We start from the raw sequence: 19,236 nt of genomic DNA on the forward strand, positions 1-19,236 counted from the left end.
TACACCAGAGCCTATACCCCTTAACACCCCTCTGATATCCCAACATAATACATTTCAGAGCCCTAGCTTCAAGCTTGCTTTGCCTAGCATGAGCATAGGCCGCACACCCAAACACCTTGTACTTTGAGTAGTCACTATGAGCTCCATACCACATGTAATCAGGAGTTTCAGATTTCAGGGCAGTAGATGGGCATTTATTGATGAGATAGGCTGCTGTATACACTGCCTCACCCCAGAACCTGCTGCTCAAACCAGAACCAAGAAGCAGGCACCTCACCCTCTCTAGGATAGTCCTATTCATCCTCTCCACAACACCATTTTGCTGGGGATTACCAGGAACAGTACGGTGCCTCTTCATACCCTTCTCTTTACAAAACAGATCAAACTCAGCAGACAAGAACTCTAGGCCATTGTCTGTTCTTAAGCATTTAACACTTCTACCCTTCTCTAGCTCAACCTCCTTACACCATATCTTGAACTTTGTGAGTGTTTCAGATTTTTCTTTAAGAATATATACCCACAACTTCCTTGTATAGTCATCAATGATAGCTAGATAATACTTTCCTCCACCAATTGAACACACCGGTGAAGGCCCCCAAAGATCACTATGTATGTAGTCTAAAGGGGCTGTAGAAGAGTGAATACCTGTAGGATAGGGTGCCTTCTTTGCTTTTCCAAGTATACACTGCTCACAGGGGTTCATCTTGTTGAAATCTCCAGAGATCAGACCCTTCTTGATGAGTTCTTTCAAGCTTCCTTCAGCTGGGTGGCCCAATCTCTTGTGCCATAGCATTATGGAATCATCTGACACTGCATTGCTTTCTCCATCAACAGCCTTAGCCTTCAGATAATAGAGAATATGCTCTCTGTCAGCCTCCATCATCACTGCATCTCCAGATTTAACAAACAATTTTCCTTGACTCATCAATATGGTGAACCCTCTCTGCTCCAGCATTCCCAATGAGATGAGATTCCTCTTCACTTCTGGAATATACCTCACCCCAGTTAGGATCTTTATAGAGCCATCTTGTAGGCTTAGCTTTACCTTCCCTATTCCTCTGATCTGACAAATGTGATTATTTCCAAGAACAACCGTACCCGATGCTTCTTGAAGATCATGAAACCAGCTCCTATTTGGGCACATATGGAAGCTGCACCCTGAGTCCATAATCCACCTATGACTGACCCCACTGTCACTAATATTCATGAGTTGAGCCGGGGAATCAGCACTCTCCACACAATCAGATTGGTTGTGTCCCTCAGAGGCCATCTTTCTCTTCCATGCATGACAATCTTTCTTCAAATGTCCAGGTTTCTTGCACCAATAGCAAGCTCTGGTTTCCTTCTGAGCATCAGAACTTGAGGGTTTAGGGCCCTCAAACTTCTTCTTGAAGTTCTGCTTCTTGAACTTCTTCACATTCAAGGCCTCTGCAGCTTGAACATTGGAGCTTGCAGAGCCTCTGGTGGCTGTCTTCTGGAGTTCTTTGGCCATCAAGGCTGAATAGACTTCTGCATAGGTGATAGGTTTATCTCTTCCATAGATAATTGCATCACTTAACTGGTCATACGAGCTAGGCAAGGCATTCAATGTGAGAATGGCCTTATCCTCATCTGAAATCTTGACATCAACAGATCCCAGGTCATCAATGATCTTGTTGAACTCCTCTAGCTGCTCAATGATGGACCTATCTCCAGAAAAACTATAGGCATACAGCCTCTTCTTGAGATACAGCCGGTTAGCCAAGGATTTGGCCAAGTAAACTTCATCCAACTTGTCCAAGATCTCCACCGCAGTCTTGGCTTCTTGAACATCCCTCAAGACCTTATCTCCAAGGCACAGAATCACTGCAGAATGTGCCTTGAGCTGCATCTCCTCCATCTTTGCCTGAGCTTTATCATCAAGCACTGGAGCCTTTCCTTTCTCCTCTGGTTTTGCAAGAACTGCGGCCAAGCCTTGTTGAATCAAAACCGCCTTCATCTTCATCTTCCACAGGCTATAATCATTCTTGCCTGTGAACTTTTCTGCATCAAGCCTTGCTGCCATCTCTGAAACCGTTTGATCCTCTGCAAATCAGCTTCAATATCCCTTTCCCACAGACGGCGCCACTTGTTGGGATTCGCACACACAAGGCTTTCACACACTCAAGAAGATCACACACACACACTCACTGTTGTATGAGATCACACAATGCAGAAACACACACACTCACACTTTGAGTATTGAAGATGATAATCTTGGAGAGAAACTGGAAAACTCTTTATTGATTAAACTCCTATCTTACTCTAAACTACATACACGGTTTATGAGCTATTTAAAGCTCTACAATCAAGTAGCAACTGCTACTAACTAACTACAAGAAGAATCAAGAAAGCAAGAAGAATAACCGCTACATCTCAGCTAACTAACTGCTGCTCCAACGGCTAGTTCGGCTAGGTTGCTTCTTCCTTCTCGGCTTAAGGCCGAACTCCCTTCTCGGCTCAAGACCGAACTCCCTTCTCGGCTCAAGACCGAACTCTCTTCTCGGTTCACAACCGAACTCCCTTCTCGGCTAGTTCCAGCTCAAAGCCGAGCTTACCGAACTCCCTTCTAGCCGAGCTTACCGAACTCCCTTCTAGCCGAGCTTACCTTCTTCTGCCTTCTTCTTCCAACTGAAATGAGCACTCCATTATTACAACTTCCTTCTTTTGCATCATATCTTCTTATAATTTGTGTTGATTGGCGTCTGATATCTGTTCGATTATATTCCTAGTTTATTTTTGCTCACATTTCTCTAGTGTTGCTTCAACGGTGGAATCTGATGGTGTGATGTGTGTAGAATTGGGTAATTTTATTGCTTGATTATTCACAATGGTATAGTACAATATATATAGGCTAGAATATGACTATACAAGGTAAGATATTCTCCCAATTAAATCTTTCTAATTAGCGGTAGAGATACTCCGTAATCTTCTTCATTCAATACGTAATATTCTCCTTTGATTTTGTAGATGCTCCGGATCTCTTTCCAACAATGTGATGTGAATGTGACCCTTCGTTTGTTGAGACGGTGAAACTCGAACGTGAAACACCCTTCGTTTGCATTGGTCGGCTGGTTGGCTATGGTGTGCCACCCGCATACCCGGCCAGGTGGCACTCTGTTGCCTCCTTGGCTCGGCTTTGACTCAGAGCATTTGTCTTGCTCGTGTCCTTCGTCCTTGGGCCCAATCGATCCACAATCGTCAAGAGCTGTTGCACTCGGCGTTGAGTACTTGGGTTCGCATCCGCCTTTTCCTCTTTTGAAGGATTTTGTCTTCAAATTATGATCATGTGCAGCTGTGCACCTACCCAATGTAATTTCTCCAATTACATGTGAAACTTTATTAGTTTTATTTAAGAAAACAAACTTACCATATCAAAGATCCGAATATTCTATAATGTTTGCCATTTTTTATTATTCTAGTCTCCATACTAATCTCCTTTCTCCTGCTCACAAAAACACGTAAACAACCAAATAATATGAAAATTGGAAAATATTAACCAAATGTTGTTTTATTTTAGAGTTAACTACATAAATGGTACCTAATCTTTCACTTTCGCACGCAAATGGTACCTGATCTTTATTTTATATCGTTTTTGGTACCCAATGACAAAAATAACCCTAGGTACCAAACATGTGATTTTTTTGTTATAGAGGATATTTTTAGAAATTTCCATTAAATAGTACCAAACATGTGATTATTTTTTCTTCCTTTCTTATTTCTTTTTGAGTGAACTGCATAAAAGTGCCCTAACTTTTCACCTTGTAACAGCAGAGACCCCTAACATTTAAAAATCCCACCACATGGATCTAACAAAATATACAATCACAAATGAGATTTTTTCGGACCATAATACCCTCCGCCCCTAAAAGGGCATTCTCGTCAAACACAGACACCATGCTGACGCCGCCCCTGCCATGCAGTCTGCTTCATGTACCTATTTCCTTTTTATTTTATGTATTGAATTCTTATAAATATGCATCTTTTATTTGATTTTAAAATATATCTTATAAATAAATAAGAATATTCAAAAAAATTAATAATTAATAGTAGTATTTCATTGATTTAATTTTATTTTGAGTTTTTTTTTCTAATTTTTAAACTATTTTTAGCTACGTTATGTTTTGTGGAATAATTATTATTTTATTTTATTTTCAAAAATTTAATCTAAAATAAATTTAATCAAGTTTATTCAAACTTAACTACTGGTTCATTTAAAAAAATATTTTTAAACAACATGAGAGAGAGAGCTTTCTCCAATGAAGGTCCCCATGGACCACTTTTCCAATATATGACACACATTCTCAATCCCTCTTTCCAATGTATCTGGATTAATGAAAATTGCCTTCATTCTTGAATGCTTGGCATCAACAAATGGAAGAATCCTTCAGAGATGATTTGAGAAACAGGGGGCTGGTCGGCTGGAGCAAGATATTTCAATACGCGCGGCCTTATTCTTTTGTGAGGATTTGTTCAGGCGGTTCAGTAACAAAGTTTTTCATGCGGCGGCTCTGAAACAGGGGGCTGGTCGGCTGGAGCAAGAGTCAGTGAGGGAGCCTGGAGAAGTATGGTCGGCGTATGATTAACAATTTGAAGAGACATAATTAACAATTTGAAGAGACATACGTATTTAGTAAATTATACTCATAATTCTAAAATATTCTACAATATTGAAAATTTCTCAAAAAATTGTTAGCATACGTATGATTAACAATTTGAAGAGACATCTCTTACACATCAGGCTAGATGTGCAGATAGGGTCAGGAGAAATGCAGCCAAATGGACTAAAATGCCCTTCAGCCCATTTGGGCATTTTCGTCCGACAAATGGCAAAATATGCAAGGTTTGTGATTGTATATTTTGTTAGACCCCTGGGTGGGATTTTTAAATGTTAGGGGTCTCTGCTGTTACAAGGCGAAAAGTTAGGGACCTTTTGTGCAGTTCACTCTTTCTTTTTTTCTTCTTTAGTTTCTTTCTTTCTTCTTCTTCTTCTTCTTCTTCTTCTTCTTCTTCTTCTTCTTCTTTCTTTTTAGTGTTTTATCTTCATTTCTTCTTTCTTTTTAGTATTTTATCTTCCTTTCTTCTTTCTTTTTCTCCTTAGTTTATGTTTCCTCTTTTTTCTTTTCTCTTCTTTTTCTTCTTTCTTTTCAATGTTTTATACATACATCTAATTGCATTCATAATATAAATCAATAACAAAATACCTAATTAAATTAATTATTTAAAATATTCAAATCAATTAAATATTTTTTATTGAATTATTTTATACTCATTTTAGGATTGAAACACCTAGCTAAAAATATTCGAACTCTTAATATCATTATTAATACAATTCACAAGTTTAAATTTTTATTAAGACTATATTGATTAGTTATTAATTTAATGTAAAATAATAATAATAATAATTATTATTATTATTATTATTAGTATTATATAATATTGTGTGATTCATAATTTAAATAATTATACTATAATTATTTATTAATTACAACTAGTTTTTTTTAGTATTATAACAATAATATTATTATAATAATTAAATATAATTATAATTAAGTATATTTGAATGATATTAAAAAATAAATTAATTATTAATTTAAACATCAAAATAATAATATTAATATTGATTAATAATAATAGTATTAAGAGTGAGAAGAATGAGAGAAGATATTATAATATCACTTTTGGTACTTAGTTTTGTGTATGCCCGAAATAAACTCAATGACACAAATGGAAAAATGTACTTGTTTAGAGGGTATTTTGGGGTGAAAATTGCATCAGGTACCAAAAATGTGATTTATAGTTACTAAAAATGGTATAAAATAAAAATCAGGTACCATTTATGTGCGAAAGTGAAAGATCAGGTATTATGTGGTTGACTCTTTATTTTAACATTAACATATAAAAGAAAATATAAAATATATGCTTCGTTAGAAGTGGAGAACCCATTATAAATAGGGATAACTGCCTTCAAAGTCACAAACTTTGCCTGAATTTTGGTTTTTCCCACGAGCTTTAAAGTTGGCGTATAAAGTCACGAACTTTGCATTTAGTCTGGTATTTCCCAACCCGACCCGACCCTGTATTTTCCGGCAACTCAAAATCCTATGTGGCATGCCTGAATATTGACGTGTCCGGCATCGGAAAATCATAAAACGACGTCGTTTCTAACACCTAAAACGACGTCGTTTTACTCAGCTGCTTCCTCCCTTCCTCCGCCAGCCCTCTTCCTCCGCCGCCCAGCACCGCCACCAGCTCCATCGTCGACAACGCCACCACCAGCTTCGCAACGCCTGAAACCTCTCTCCCTGTGTCGCCAAGTCCCCCACCGCAGTCTGAATCCTCCCAGCCACGTTCCTCAGCCAATCGTACCTCCGGACTCCCGCTCGTAGCCAAGGTGTAAACATTATCGTAACATAATCACGACATCTTCACCATTCGCTTTAACTCCATATTTACATATTTCTCTCTCTATAAAAGCTTCATCAGTCTTCTTCTATTCCAACACTCTCTCTCTCAAAATTTCTACTAGAATCAGTAAAAAAAATTAGAGACAGACACAATTTTGAATTCAGCGGGAAATCGGAATCGCGGAAATGGTGAATATTCCGGCGAGGTTCGGAAGGATGGCGGCGGCCTTCGACGAGATGTCGAGAGATAGGTCGTTCGAGAGTGGCAGCAGTGAGCACTCCGCCGATTTGTCCGATCTCGTCAATTCCTTCTTCGAGAGAGAAATTAGGGAGCAGAGAATCGGCGGAGATGGCGATCGAAACGGAAATCCAGTTGAGATCGACGATGATGAATTTGAGAGTGATTCGCAGGATTCCGGGTTTCATGATTGTTTGAGTAAATTGTTTGATCGCGACGACAGTGTAGGGAGAAGCATTTCTACTGCGGTGGAGAAGGCGATGGAAGTCGTCGGCGGCGAGGATTCGTCGCCGGAATTCAATCGGCGGCTAATGGCGCGATTGCGAAGTAGTGGCTTTGATGCTGGTGAGTTTTTTCATTAATCTTACTTCAATCTATAAAAATTGAAAACAATATAGTACTGTATGATTCTTTGTGTTTTAAGTTTTTTAAAATTTTATGTTTTTTAATTTTTTAATTTTGTGTTTTAAGTTTTTTTAAAGTTTTTTAATTTTGTGTTTTAAGTTTTTTTAAGTTTTTTTTTATTTTTTGAATTTTTCTTTTTAAATTTATTTCTTTAATTTTTTTCAGCGTCACTACATGATGCCCATGTAAGCTGCCACGAGACGCCACATCATTTAAAAACGGCACGTCAGCTCAACATTTCGCCGGAAAAACAATCATGGGAAATCGGCGACTAAATGCAAAGTTCGTGACTTTATACGCCAATTTTAAAGTTCGTGGGAAAAACCGGAATTCGGACAAAGTTGGTGACTTTTAAGGCAGTTATCCCTTATAAATATTTATGATGAATTAGTTGACTACCAGTCCCCTTTTCTATATAAACCCCTCAAATTAACCTATTACAGCATCAAACGCGTGCTATTTCTTTTGATTTTCGCAATTTCATTTCAATTTCTAGTCTCCTCATCTTCTAATCCAGGTACGCTTACCTTTTCCTTTTCAGTTCATTTTCATTCTCGGAATTTATGCTTCCGTATTTGTGTCCCTATTTACTTAGCCGATCTTCGTGTACATCGTCCATATAGATTTGTTACATTGATTTTCCGTAAGCTCTGTGATTTGCGATCTCTTTCTGAATCGATTTTGTTTTATCTTGTACGTTTGCTTATACGCTTCGGATCTGTACCGAAAAAAAGATGTTTCCCGCTCTGATATATTTTTTCGATTCTATGCTTACGATGTGTGATTAATTGTTCAGATGTATTTCAAGCAGTGATGCTACCGTTTTAACTTATTTGATGATGTTATAGGAGATATAGTTTGGGAGATTTCTGTTGTGTGAAATGAATATTAGTTCCAAGGTGGTTCATGTCTCATTTCTTGCTTTGATCCAGTAAAATATGAGCAACCAAACTGGAACCGAGTACTCAGTTAAAAAGAAGCCAACTCCAAAGTTGAATGAGAGGATCCTCTCGTCTTTGTCACGGAGATCAGTTGCTGCTCACCCCTGGCATGACCTTGAGATTGGTAATTGAATAATTTGGACTATTTTCGCTGATAGCTCTTTACGATGATGGCGCAAAGTTGTGATTAACCTCATGTTTGCATTATTTTGCAGGACCTGGAGCACCAGAAATTATTAATGTTGTATGTAAACTTTATCCTTGTTGAGAAGTAGTATGAGATATAGTTCAATCTCAAAACCAAGTCTCTTATCATTTCAAATACTGGAGTATGAGATTAATTGTTCAGCTGCATCTTGGGCACTACAGATGTTCTTGTAGTTGTTGGAGACTTTGAGGCCCTCAGTTTGAAACATTGCATATATCTGTATCTATATATGTGACAAATCATAGTTTTGAGAGTTTATATTTCCAAATATGTTTGCATATCCAGCGTTTCAAAGCTAATCACATAATGCTTTGCTTAATTACCAATTTACCATAATATAAGCCTCGTGTACTTGTTAACAGTAGGTGGAAAATTTGTGATGCTTTTGATGTTCAAGAAATCTTCTATTTTTCTATCATTGTTGGCTAAAGAAGCCTTTTCATTTTGGAGTTCTATACTTGCTTGGGAAATTGAGTTACTTGAGTATTTCAGGTGATTGAGATTCCAAAAGGAAGTAAAGTGAAATATGAGCTTGACAAGAAAACCGGTCTCATCAAGGCATGATTATGATATATTCTTTGTGGAACTAGTACATATGATTTTGTTATGGGAACATTAATGTTACCCAGACCTTTTGTGCACCAATAAAGTTTTAATTTATTGTTTCAATCATTTCCCTGCAGGTTGATCGTATACTGTATTCATCGGTAGTCTATCCTCATAATTACGGTTTCATTCCTCGAACTCTATGTGAAGACAATGACCCTATGGATGTCTTAGTCATTATGCAGGTAAACAATTTTATCAAGTTACCAAATTGTAGGAGTGTGTTTGCTTTTAGTGATAGCTTAGATAGATAAAAGAAGTTATGCTAATCTGAATAATTTTGAGATTTTGTTTGATCGTGTCATCCCTTAAATTCTTAATCACATATATTTCTACGGAACCTTCGTCTCAAAGTTAATAACCCTATCAGGATTACCAATCTTGTTATACTATGAATCTGTGTGACTGTTCCGACCTTTTAGTAATAGTTCTCCTTTGCAGGAACCTGTAGTTCCTGGTTGTTTCCTGCGAGCCCGGGCCATAGGCCTTATGCCTATGATCGATCAGGTAATCAACAGAAAGAAATGCATTGTTTCTATTTATCACAAAATATACACTGCTAAATTTCTTTATCTGGATAGGGAGAGAAAGATGATAAGATCATTGCAGTATGTGCTGACGACCCTGAGTATCGCCACTACACCGACATCAGCCAGCTCCCACCTCACCGTCTTGCTGAAATCAGACGCTTCTTTGAAGACTGTATCCTTTCATATATGTTTGCAGTTTCTTTTTTTACTTGAGATTATTTCGGCATATACAGTTCAATTTCTTAATTAGTAATTAGATAAGAAGAACGAGAACAAGGAGGTAGCAGTTGATGAGTTTTTGCCTTCAGATACTGCTGTAGAAGCCATCCAGCACTCCATGTAAGTTTTTGCATATTGTAGACATTCAAATATTCAACTTTGTAATTAGGAAGTAGCTTCATAATTTCCATCCCTTCAAATCTGTATGTGCTGACTGTGTAGGGACCTCTACGCCGAGTACATCATGCAAACCTTGAGGAACTGAATGAATTCAAAGGAGAGATACACAATTTGTTTTTTTTATGATTATTGTAGTTTTGTTGTGTTGTTTTTTGGGTGATTATATTTGGATACATTCCAAGGGAACTGTAGCTTAGCTCAACTACCATTTTATTTTCATGCTTTGCTCCGTAAAACAAATATGTTGTGTAATTCTCATCGCGTATTTTACTATTCTCTTTATAAAATACTCATTTGAACACCCATATTGTGGAGATTTATATTTAACTTTTGCTACACAACTGGGAAAATAGTATCTATACCAACTTCAAATCGTTTTTAGGAGTTGTGGTTGGAGTTCTATCAACTGCACTGCATAAATATTCCAGTTCATGACAAAATTGAGCTATATGCAAATTAATAAGAAAAACTTTTAAGCAGTCATACTTTGGATCAAATGGGAACATAAGAATAACCATAAGCATTGTTTGGATAAGCAATAGTGCAAAATTGGGCAGCATAACAAGCTTGTGCCATTCATTGTTATTCGATTCCAAAAAGCACAGATACAACTTAAAGCTGAAGAAGTTGAAAGGTATATGGAAAATGATAAAAAGGAGTACAGCTCTAAAAACAATCATTCTCGGACAATGCAATGGCTTTCATTACGGTAATATTGAATAGAAGTAAAGTAAAATAAAATGTTGAGACTCAATGGCGTTGGTTAAACAAGGCTTTGCCAATGATACCAGTGGCCTCCATGTAACGATCTATGCACCTGGAGATGCAACTGCTCTCACTCCCACTCAGGCTACTGCCAGGTTTCGTGATACACTTGTCAAAGCACTTTCCTCGAACAGTCTACATGGCAATTACACAAAGAAGTTATACTGAGAACCTGAAAGCAAATGCACATGAGCCACACGATCCCAATCTAATCTAATCTTGAGAGTTTCGATGGTGTAGTTTGTTAAGAAGAGTTTTCTCTTTAGTTTATCTTCCGTTTGTACTTATACTTTCATTAGTTTGTTAAAAATGAGTTAGTGTGTAACTCGATTTCCTCTCCAGATTAGATTTAAATAGGACTAGGACTTGTTGTGCCTATAAATAGGCCTTAGTTTCAGAACTTGTAACCAGGTTTTGGCATCAGAGCAAGATAGAACCTTTGTCTGGTTCATATCTTCTGATCCCGTTTACATAGTTCATCCGAGAACATCCTTAATGGGTAATTGTATCAGAAATAGATGTCCTCAATGAATCTTTAAGCTATCAATGATAATGGTTCAAACTGAAACACGAAAGCAGTATCAAGTAGATCCCTGGACTAGTCTGGTGAGTCCATCTAAAAACGCCTTTAACATGGTAAGACATCATTTTTAAAGGTGGTGCTAATTGCTAAATGGACGAATATAATCAAGGCATTCTCTTTTTACATTAGCAGAAACTAAGTTCTCTTCAATTCATCCAAATACAACTTACGCTTAGGGTAAAAACAAAGAATATCTAAGAAACATATCAAAACATTCACCCACCTGAAACAAACTAGATATGCCAAGAAATTGCATTTATTTCTGTCAATTGATTGATGACCGAAATACAAATACTTACTTATAGTATATTTCAAGCTATAAAGAAATCACTGATTAAAGCCAATCAGGTATGTCTAGCCAAACTCCTGACCAGAAATATATGTTTGGCAGCCTAAAAAGGTGTAATAAAAGGTTTTGCCAAATTCATGCAACAAATTATGAACAAACATGAGAGACACATTAATAACCGCATGCTTAAATACAAAATCAAACATGAAAATGCAGCCTCTCTTTTATCATTATCTGTTATCTCTGAAAGGACACATTAGGCACATTAAGTGGTGATTAATCGGCAAAAAGGAATAAATTAAAAATTCCACACTATGAGTAGGCGGATTTCAATTGCATTATTCCCATCTGAACAAGAGCCCCTTCAAATCCTCAGCACGGGGCGGAAAACTCAGCAATTACCAACATATTAGTCGAAATTGAATCGCCGAAAGTTTACGAATGAACAGAGAACAATTCAATGGATAATTCAGGAATATTAAGAGACAATAGAAGAAGGAATGCAATTTGGTAACAGAGAGATACCTCGAGAAATTCTTCGGCATAAGCCTGCTCAAGCTGAGTCCTAAGCTGAGTCATGATGTCATCCGTTGATAATTTTGGAGGTGATCCGCTTGACGGCAACGAGAACGAATCCATTGATTTCAAATTTTGTCTTTCGCGATCAGCCTACACTCTCCTCTTCTCACTAAACCCTAAAATCGCTCTCTCTAAAACCCTTCTTCCCCTAATCATTTCCTGCTTCTATTCTTCCTCATTTTATATTTCCCGATTTTCAGTAGTTTAGGATATAATTTAGTTGTAATAATAACTCCTACTACTATTTATTAGTGTTTCTACTTAGTTCGAATTGATTATATCATAATTAAATTTACGATATAAGTATTTCATATTATAAAATTTCAAAATACTAATATTTTATTGTTACAAATTTCAAATTGTTACTCCCTCCGTCTACGAAAAACAAGACATTTTGTGAATGACACGAGTTTTAATGTAAAATTGATAAAGTAAGAGAGAAGGGAAAAAATATGATAGAAGTAGTGTTAGTGGAATGTAGGGCTGACAATTTTTGACACGACATGAATCCGCACTAAATTATTGTGTTTGGATTAAGCCTTATTGGGTTCGTATCCTTATCAGATTGACCCGTTAAGAACTCGATAATTCTGGTTTGGGTTCGGGTTGGATGATACGAGTAACTCATTAAGAAATGATATTATTATTTTTATTATTATTAAAAAGATATATTTTACTTTAATTTTTAAATTTATTGTAAATTAGTTTAAATAATATAAAATAGATTTTAATCGTGTAAATTAGGTTGAAAAATAAGGTTTGATCGTGTAACATTAGATTTAATCGTCTAATATTAGGTTATAATCGTGTAATATCAGGTTCGGATCGTTATCGTGTCGTGTCAACCCAAATTATATCGTGTCGCTAACGGGTTCGTGTCGGATGCAGGTCGTGTTCGGATTTGAAGGTAGCAGGTTGGGTTCGTGTTCGGGTTTAGAGTTTTCTTAACAGGTCGGATTCAGATTATGCCTTATTGGGTTGGGTCGTTATCATGTTGACCTGATAACGACCCAATCCACACGATTTGCCACCCTAGACTAGAATGTGGGGCCCATATTATTAGTAAGAGAAAAGAGAAAAAAGTAATAAGAGAGAAGTATTATTAGTGGAATGTGTGGTCCATATTATTTGAATGTCTATTTTTTGTGGATAACAAAAAATGACAAATATACCCTATTTTTTGTGGATGGGGAAGTATATATTTTGGTAGCAGCACATAATCAATCCTAAAATTATGTATACTAATCATTTGAAAATTATACAGCAATTTCAAATTTTACTCTTTTTAGCTAATCATTTTATTTAAGGATTTATTATATTATTTTACTTTAATGTATAAATAAATTTTCCATAGTACCATTATGAATAATGTATAGATTTTGGAACTAAATATGAAAAAACTATTAAAGAAATAATTGACATAGAAAAGTTTAAATGAAAAACAGTACTCCATAAATTTGATTAAGTTACTAAATGAATAGTAAAAGTAAAATAGTAGTACTACTATAAGTTGTAACAATAAATTCTTTATGGGCCGCTTGTGATCCGCTTACATTGGGCTTAGCATTTTGTTATGAGGCCAGTCCATCCTCAATGGCAAATATGACAGGACCACTCTAATTCTCTATATATCGAGCTCATTTTCAATTAAATTTTTTAATGTTATTTAAATAATAAATGTAATGATTTAATTTTAATAAGGATGTGTGTCCCATGCATCTGGACACAGTGGATCCTGTTTGATTTCGTCTTTTAATTCTTTTCCAAATTCTTCCATCACACACACATGTTATCCTTAACCTCCATTATATTCTGATTTTAGCCTTTAGGATAAAATAAAAATAATTAGATAAGGAAAGTTGTCTCTATATATATAAAGGGGCTTGAATTTTAAATAGGCTGAAAATGATGTGAATCCCTCAATACGTGAAATCCATCATGATCAATAAAATAGTAGATGAAACTGAAATATCAAGGATTCAGAAACTTCCTTGTCATATATAATCGACGTCCCCAAACAAATTCAATGAATTTATTGAATGGGTCTTCACATATTTCGATCCAATCAATCCAAATAAAAGCTTCAAACACGCAAATTAAAGACTAAGCATGCACCAAGATCAAGAATTGCTCAATCAACCAAATTAATATGATAACTACATTGAAAGTGGATTGGGGTCAATACATATTTCAGTTTATCAAATCAAAACAACATATTCCATCCAACCACGTGTACACAAAAAAATGAACGAAGGAAATAGCAAAATAAAATACTATTATCATCAAATATTGCACATCTTAGTTAATCTAGAATTCAAGTAGTATTGCTATTGTGTGTGTGTGTGTGAGAGAGGATATGATATGATATGATATGATGAGATTTGGAGGCATTGAGAGAGAGAGAGAGTGGTCCATCGCCTACGAAGGCTAGCATCAAATTGCATCGGCCTGCCAGTTGCAGCTCTGCCCATTACATTTCTTTCTAAGTTATCTTCAACACCTTTTTGCATCCTAAATTAATATACAAAACTGTTGGCAATTGAAACTAAAAATATAACATATAACTGTCCTACATCGGTGTCAAAAGAAAACTGAAACTAGTATATAAGTCTCATGGGTTCTCCTCCTATCACCAATTGGTTTTAGGATGAAACCCATGGATTTCTATCATGGTATAAGGGCGGGTGGCCGGCTGCTGGGTCAAATTTAACTGACCCAGCAGTATATCTGGGCCGAAACCGAAAAAATGACTGACCCAGCAGGATGTCTGGACTTAAAAATTTGGGCCAAGTGGTCCAACCGATCAAAAAAATTGGGCTACTTGGCCATTTCACTACTCGATTGATCTCACAAACAATATTGGTCTACAAATATTGATTACTTGAAACTATTAAGATATCGTTTATCTGATTAATTAATTACATAAAGTTGAATTAAAGTTAGATGATCCAATTTTGTAAATATGAGCAATGTTGAAAGATGCAACCCGGCGTGCTGTTTATTTGGCCAAGTATCCTTGAAATTTTTTGCTTTCATAGCTGAGTAGATGTAACTAATTAATGCTCGAATATATATATGTACAGTTAATTGATAATATATGAGTTTAAATGGTCATGTATCATCATAGCTCATTTCTCCATATGTTGAATCCTCAAGTAGTAAGGTTCAATTGTAAATTCGAGCATCTAAACTACAAATAATTTAATTTGGCTATAAATACTTTTGGAAAAAGGTTCTATAGTCGGTGACAACCCCATAGATTCCTTATGCATTTAATTACTTTTCTTATAGTGGCACATTAAGTTGTGAAGAAAAATCAACTTACAGGTTGATTTATTTATTTTTCCAGCACAATTTTATGTAAGAAGCCGACCAAATTGGACCATAATATCCTCTTATAGTTACGGATGATATAAGTATAAATAAATAAAATAAATGCGACTACAGAACATTGTCCATAAAATCATCTTTGAGATTTTTTTTCCAGGTCCTGACGTGGGTTAGTTTAAACAAATTAGTATAATACCAATAATTTTGTGAAAATACTCCTGTTACTTTGGCATAAACATATGTAGAATACTTTGATAAACAAATTATATACTGTATGATTTTATTAGTATTTCTTAAGTTTTCATATTCTTGCATTCTCGAACTGCAAAAATACTTTGGAAAAATTGTCATGAAATGAATAGTTAAGAAATCAATGAATATACCATTTATTTTGTTTATTTATAAATATTTGAACACCTTTTGTATTAATACACACATTAATGAGACACGATGTTTATTGATTAATTTATAAATTAATAAAATTCCAATTGACAAAGGCTTCCCTAGTAATAGTAATAATTGTAAAGGTTGAATTGTATTGTCGGTAACAAATAAAAATTTCATATTTCGTAGGACGCCTTTGATTTTATGTTCTCCAATCACATTTGCTGAAATCTATTTTTATAAGTCCCTTCCACCTCATCCACGAGTAATTATTGATTAATTAATTATGCATTACGTACATGCACTGATGAGTCAAATACAGCATGTGTTAATAATAGTAATACTATTAATTAGTTGTAATAGGACAAAACAAAATGGGCTGGAACTTGATGCATGGCTCAATGCAAGTTAACGACGACTAATCAATATGGAAATCTGGTTCTATTATTTAATTATTACATTACTCACTTGGTAAAAGTGATTAACATTTACACAAATGCGTGCGTCACGGTGGCCAGGTTAATTTGGTGACGACGGAGGCATCTTAGTTAAAGTACAAATGTTAATTATAACTAATTGTTTGTTAATCACTTTAAATAAACAAGTGCAATTATAGAAAGGGCCATTGGGTGACGTGTCGACAACTCTATTAGGGTTTGAGCTTGCCTTTGTTTCTAGCGTTTGGCGTTTTCCTTATTGAGAAGGAGTTCATCAATGGCGGTGCACTGAGTAGGTACATTTGTTTTTATAGAATAAACATAGAAAATATAAATTTAATTAGATGAGGTTGGAGTCACTAGTATCGTGAGTTGTGACTGACTTCTAAAACTGAAAAATACTGGTATGAGATTCTTGACATGATGCTTGCTGTTTCAATCAATGATTGGTTAGTAACAATATTAAAGCCATTCAAATTAACCGTAAATTTTGAAGATTGTAAGAGTGTCCATAGTGGTGGACACCAGCCACGGAACAGCCAGCCAACAACTACAAAAACATTTTCACAACCATAAAAACTTGTCCAGCCCAATTGACAGTCACGCCACAGTCACAAATCACATTATTTTATCAATTGTTGATATATTTTAATTAGATTAGAACAAAATTAATTAGACAAAAATAAATAGAATGGAATAGAGTGAAAAAAATAATTGGGAATAGATATTTTATATAAATAATTCAGAAAAAATAAAAAAAAATAAAAATTTCAGCGCCGCCGCGGTGGTCGCCGGATCTTCGCCGGATGCGCCGTTTCAACTCTGCAAATGCGGCTGAGCTGCTCCCGCTGCCCCGTCGCGGCAATACGCGTCCAGCAGTGGGCCACTGCGGTGGTCGTCGCGGCACCATTGTGGACAACTCTAATAGCATCCTAGTGGTATATTTCAGATGAAGAAATTTAATAATACTATTATTTATACGTCCTATGTACATATGTTTGCCGGTTGAATCTTGTACTAATAATATCTGACTAATATATTGATATTAAATGAAAGTTGTCCTGATATTGATAGACTTCAATTATATATCTTTGTATATGGAGTATATCGATATGTATATATCAGTATCTTACTTTTACTTTGACTATATTTAATTGTATAACCTATATGAATTTATCACTTGACTTATATCTGTATGATAAATAACAAATATAATTATAAGAAAATTTCAACATAAAATTACGAATACGGAGTTGTAAATACGTATATCATCATAACCTAAAAAACATATAATTATTATACATGCTTCAATGGGACATATAATCATTATACATGCAACATATAGTATTATGTATACAGGGATGTATTAGGATTCTCACACCTCCTTAGTATAAAACATAACACAAATTACAGTCCTTGGATTAGATGGTTGTAAGAAACTACATTATTAGACTATTAATCTACAATATTAGTGAGAAAAAATATTTTGTTTTGGTTCGCCCTGTCGTCACCTATGAAATAACGGACGGTATAAATTTAAGAACACTTTTCCCTCCAGATCTGTTGCAGGAAAGGGATAATGCTACATTTTTTTTACTAAAATAGTAGTACATTATTAACTAAGTTACGTTATTAGATTAATAATCTACATTATGATACGTGACACAAATCTAAATTATTCTAATATTACACGTAAAGATAACCAACATAACATAAATGGACAAGTAATTTGTCAAAAAGAGAGATTTTTTTTAATTTAAAGAGGCCAACTTATTTAGCTGATACTATATGACTTTTCATTATTTTTCAATCATTTGGAACTATAAGATCGAAACTGAATTACTAAGAGTAAAAGAAAAAAGATAAAAAAAACTTCTTTTAACGCTGAGTGAAGTCTTAACAAAATGTGTAGTTGATTTAAACCTTTTCGATTATTTGATTCTTTCATATGATATGTCAGAAAAGTTGTCAAGATCATGCTATGATGGAATATAGTACTCCATATTTATATGAATAGATACCTTGTTCATTCAATTCAAAGTCTTAATTTATATATATGTATCGATACCTTGTTCATTCAATTCAAAGTCTTAATTTATAGGTCTTAGTTTTGTCTTTTTTCCTAGGTCAACTGAATTTAAAAAGATGCCCTCCTATTTCATTGGTCCAAAGAATTTAAAAAGATAGGCATATCCATCCGTGTCTCATTTTTTTCTCTAGATTCCTACACCCTAATTTACATCATTATCTTTGAGTTCAACTAAGAATTTGTAAACAAAAGCACGTTAACCGTGAACTTAATGGTGTTGATATGATTCAATTAAATAGACAACTATATATCTAAATGGAACACGGACACATGAATAAACTCCCTTTACTGCTTCAATTTACTGAATTTTGAAATAGAAAAACCCTAAAAAAACTGTTCAAATAGTTAGGCCAAGAAAATGTGGGTAGTATACTAGTATTAGGGAGAAAATATTAATTTGGTAGCTGCAGAAACTCCTGAAATTAAATAGTCTGAAGACAAAAAAATTGGAAATAAAGTAAAATGTATAACGATTTCTGTTTTCAATATATCACTATCACCATCTGCGTAAAATTAATTTCAAATCTACCGTTACGTGCAATTGTACCTCACATTGATAAATTATCTATGAAATAAATGCATGTCACAACTTGAGCTTAACTACACCATTTTTTTGTAATTGGAAATGAAAATATACTAAGTACTAGTACATATTTAGTTTTTCTAACTGCCTTGTGTTAGAATATCACACGAAGAGCACACGAGATCACAGTAAATCAAGGAAATTATATGGGAGAATATTGTGCCATAAATATAGCATAGTAATTATTATAATTTAGGTTTACCTTATTTATAGAATATCTTAGCCTATATAACATTGTAGCCTCTATGTTCATAATGTAATGAATAAGAATATTTTACCCTATCAAGCTCTAACAGGGTATCAGAGCAGAACGATCATGACTCAGAAAAATATCATCACAGCCGATAATACCTATTTCTCGACCTTTTTTTGACCAAAATCGATCCAACGAATCCCGAACCTACACCAAAACATGTCAGACACAGAAGATACGAAGGAGATGGAA

At 35.0% G+C, this 19,236-nt stretch overlaps 3 protein-coding genes across 4 annotated transcripts; 2 read left to right on the plus strand and 1 right to left on the minus strand.

Annotated features, from left to right (window-relative positions):
• The first annotated feature begins 6,611 nt into the window (after positions 1–6,611).
• LOC121757477 lies at positions 6,612–7,025 on the plus strand. The gene has a single exon (XM_042153017.1). It carries the CDS (start codon positions 6,612–6,614, stop codon positions 7,023–7,025), a length of 414 nt encoding a protein of 137 aa, XP_042008951.1.
• A 449-nt stretch (positions 7,026–7,474) lies between these two features.
• LOC121759209 (soluble inorganic pyrophosphatase 1) lies at positions 7,475–10,053 on the plus strand. Of its 2 annotated transcripts, none has more exons than XM_042154711.1 (9): positions 7,475–7,585; positions 8,001–8,133; positions 8,225–8,253; positions 8,710–8,775; positions 8,901–9,008; positions 9,265–9,330; positions 9,405–9,525; positions 9,611–9,692; positions 9,795–10,053. In XM_042154711.1, the coding sequence occupies exons 2-9, from the start codon at positions 8,007–8,009 to the stop codon at positions 9,835–9,837; spliced, it is 642 nt and encodes a 213-aa protein (XP_042010645.1). In that variant the 5' UTR covers positions 7,475–7,585; positions 8,001–8,006; the 3' UTR covers positions 9,838–10,053. The 2 variants fall into 2 exon arrangements, with proteins under 2 accessions (XP_042010645.1, XP_042010644.1); XM_042154710.1 differs by lacking the exon at positions 7,475–7,585 and adding an exon at positions 7,602–7,711.
• A 248-nt stretch (positions 10,054–10,301) lies between these two features.
• On the minus strand, positions 10,302–12,169 carry LOC121757037 (mitochondrial import inner membrane translocase subunit Tim13-like). The gene is made up of 2 exons (XM_042152503.1): positions 11,915–12,169; positions 10,302–10,652 (listed from the first exon to the last, which is right to left on the minus strand). The coding sequence occupies exons 1-2, from the start codon at positions 12,026–12,028 to the stop codon at positions 10,503–10,505; spliced, it is 264 nt and encodes an 87-aa protein (XP_042008437.1). The 5' UTR covers positions 12,029–12,169; the 3' UTR covers positions 10,302–10,502.
• Between the last annotated feature and the right edge of the window lie 7,067 nt (positions 12,170–19,236).

This window comes from Salvia splendens, chromosome 12, assembly GCF_004379255.2.
Source record: "Salvia splendens isolate huo1 chromosome 12, SspV2, whole genome shotgun sequence".
NCBI classification, from domain to species: domain Eukaryota; kingdom Viridiplantae; phylum Streptophyta; class Magnoliopsida; order Lamiales; family Lamiaceae; genus Salvia; species Salvia splendens.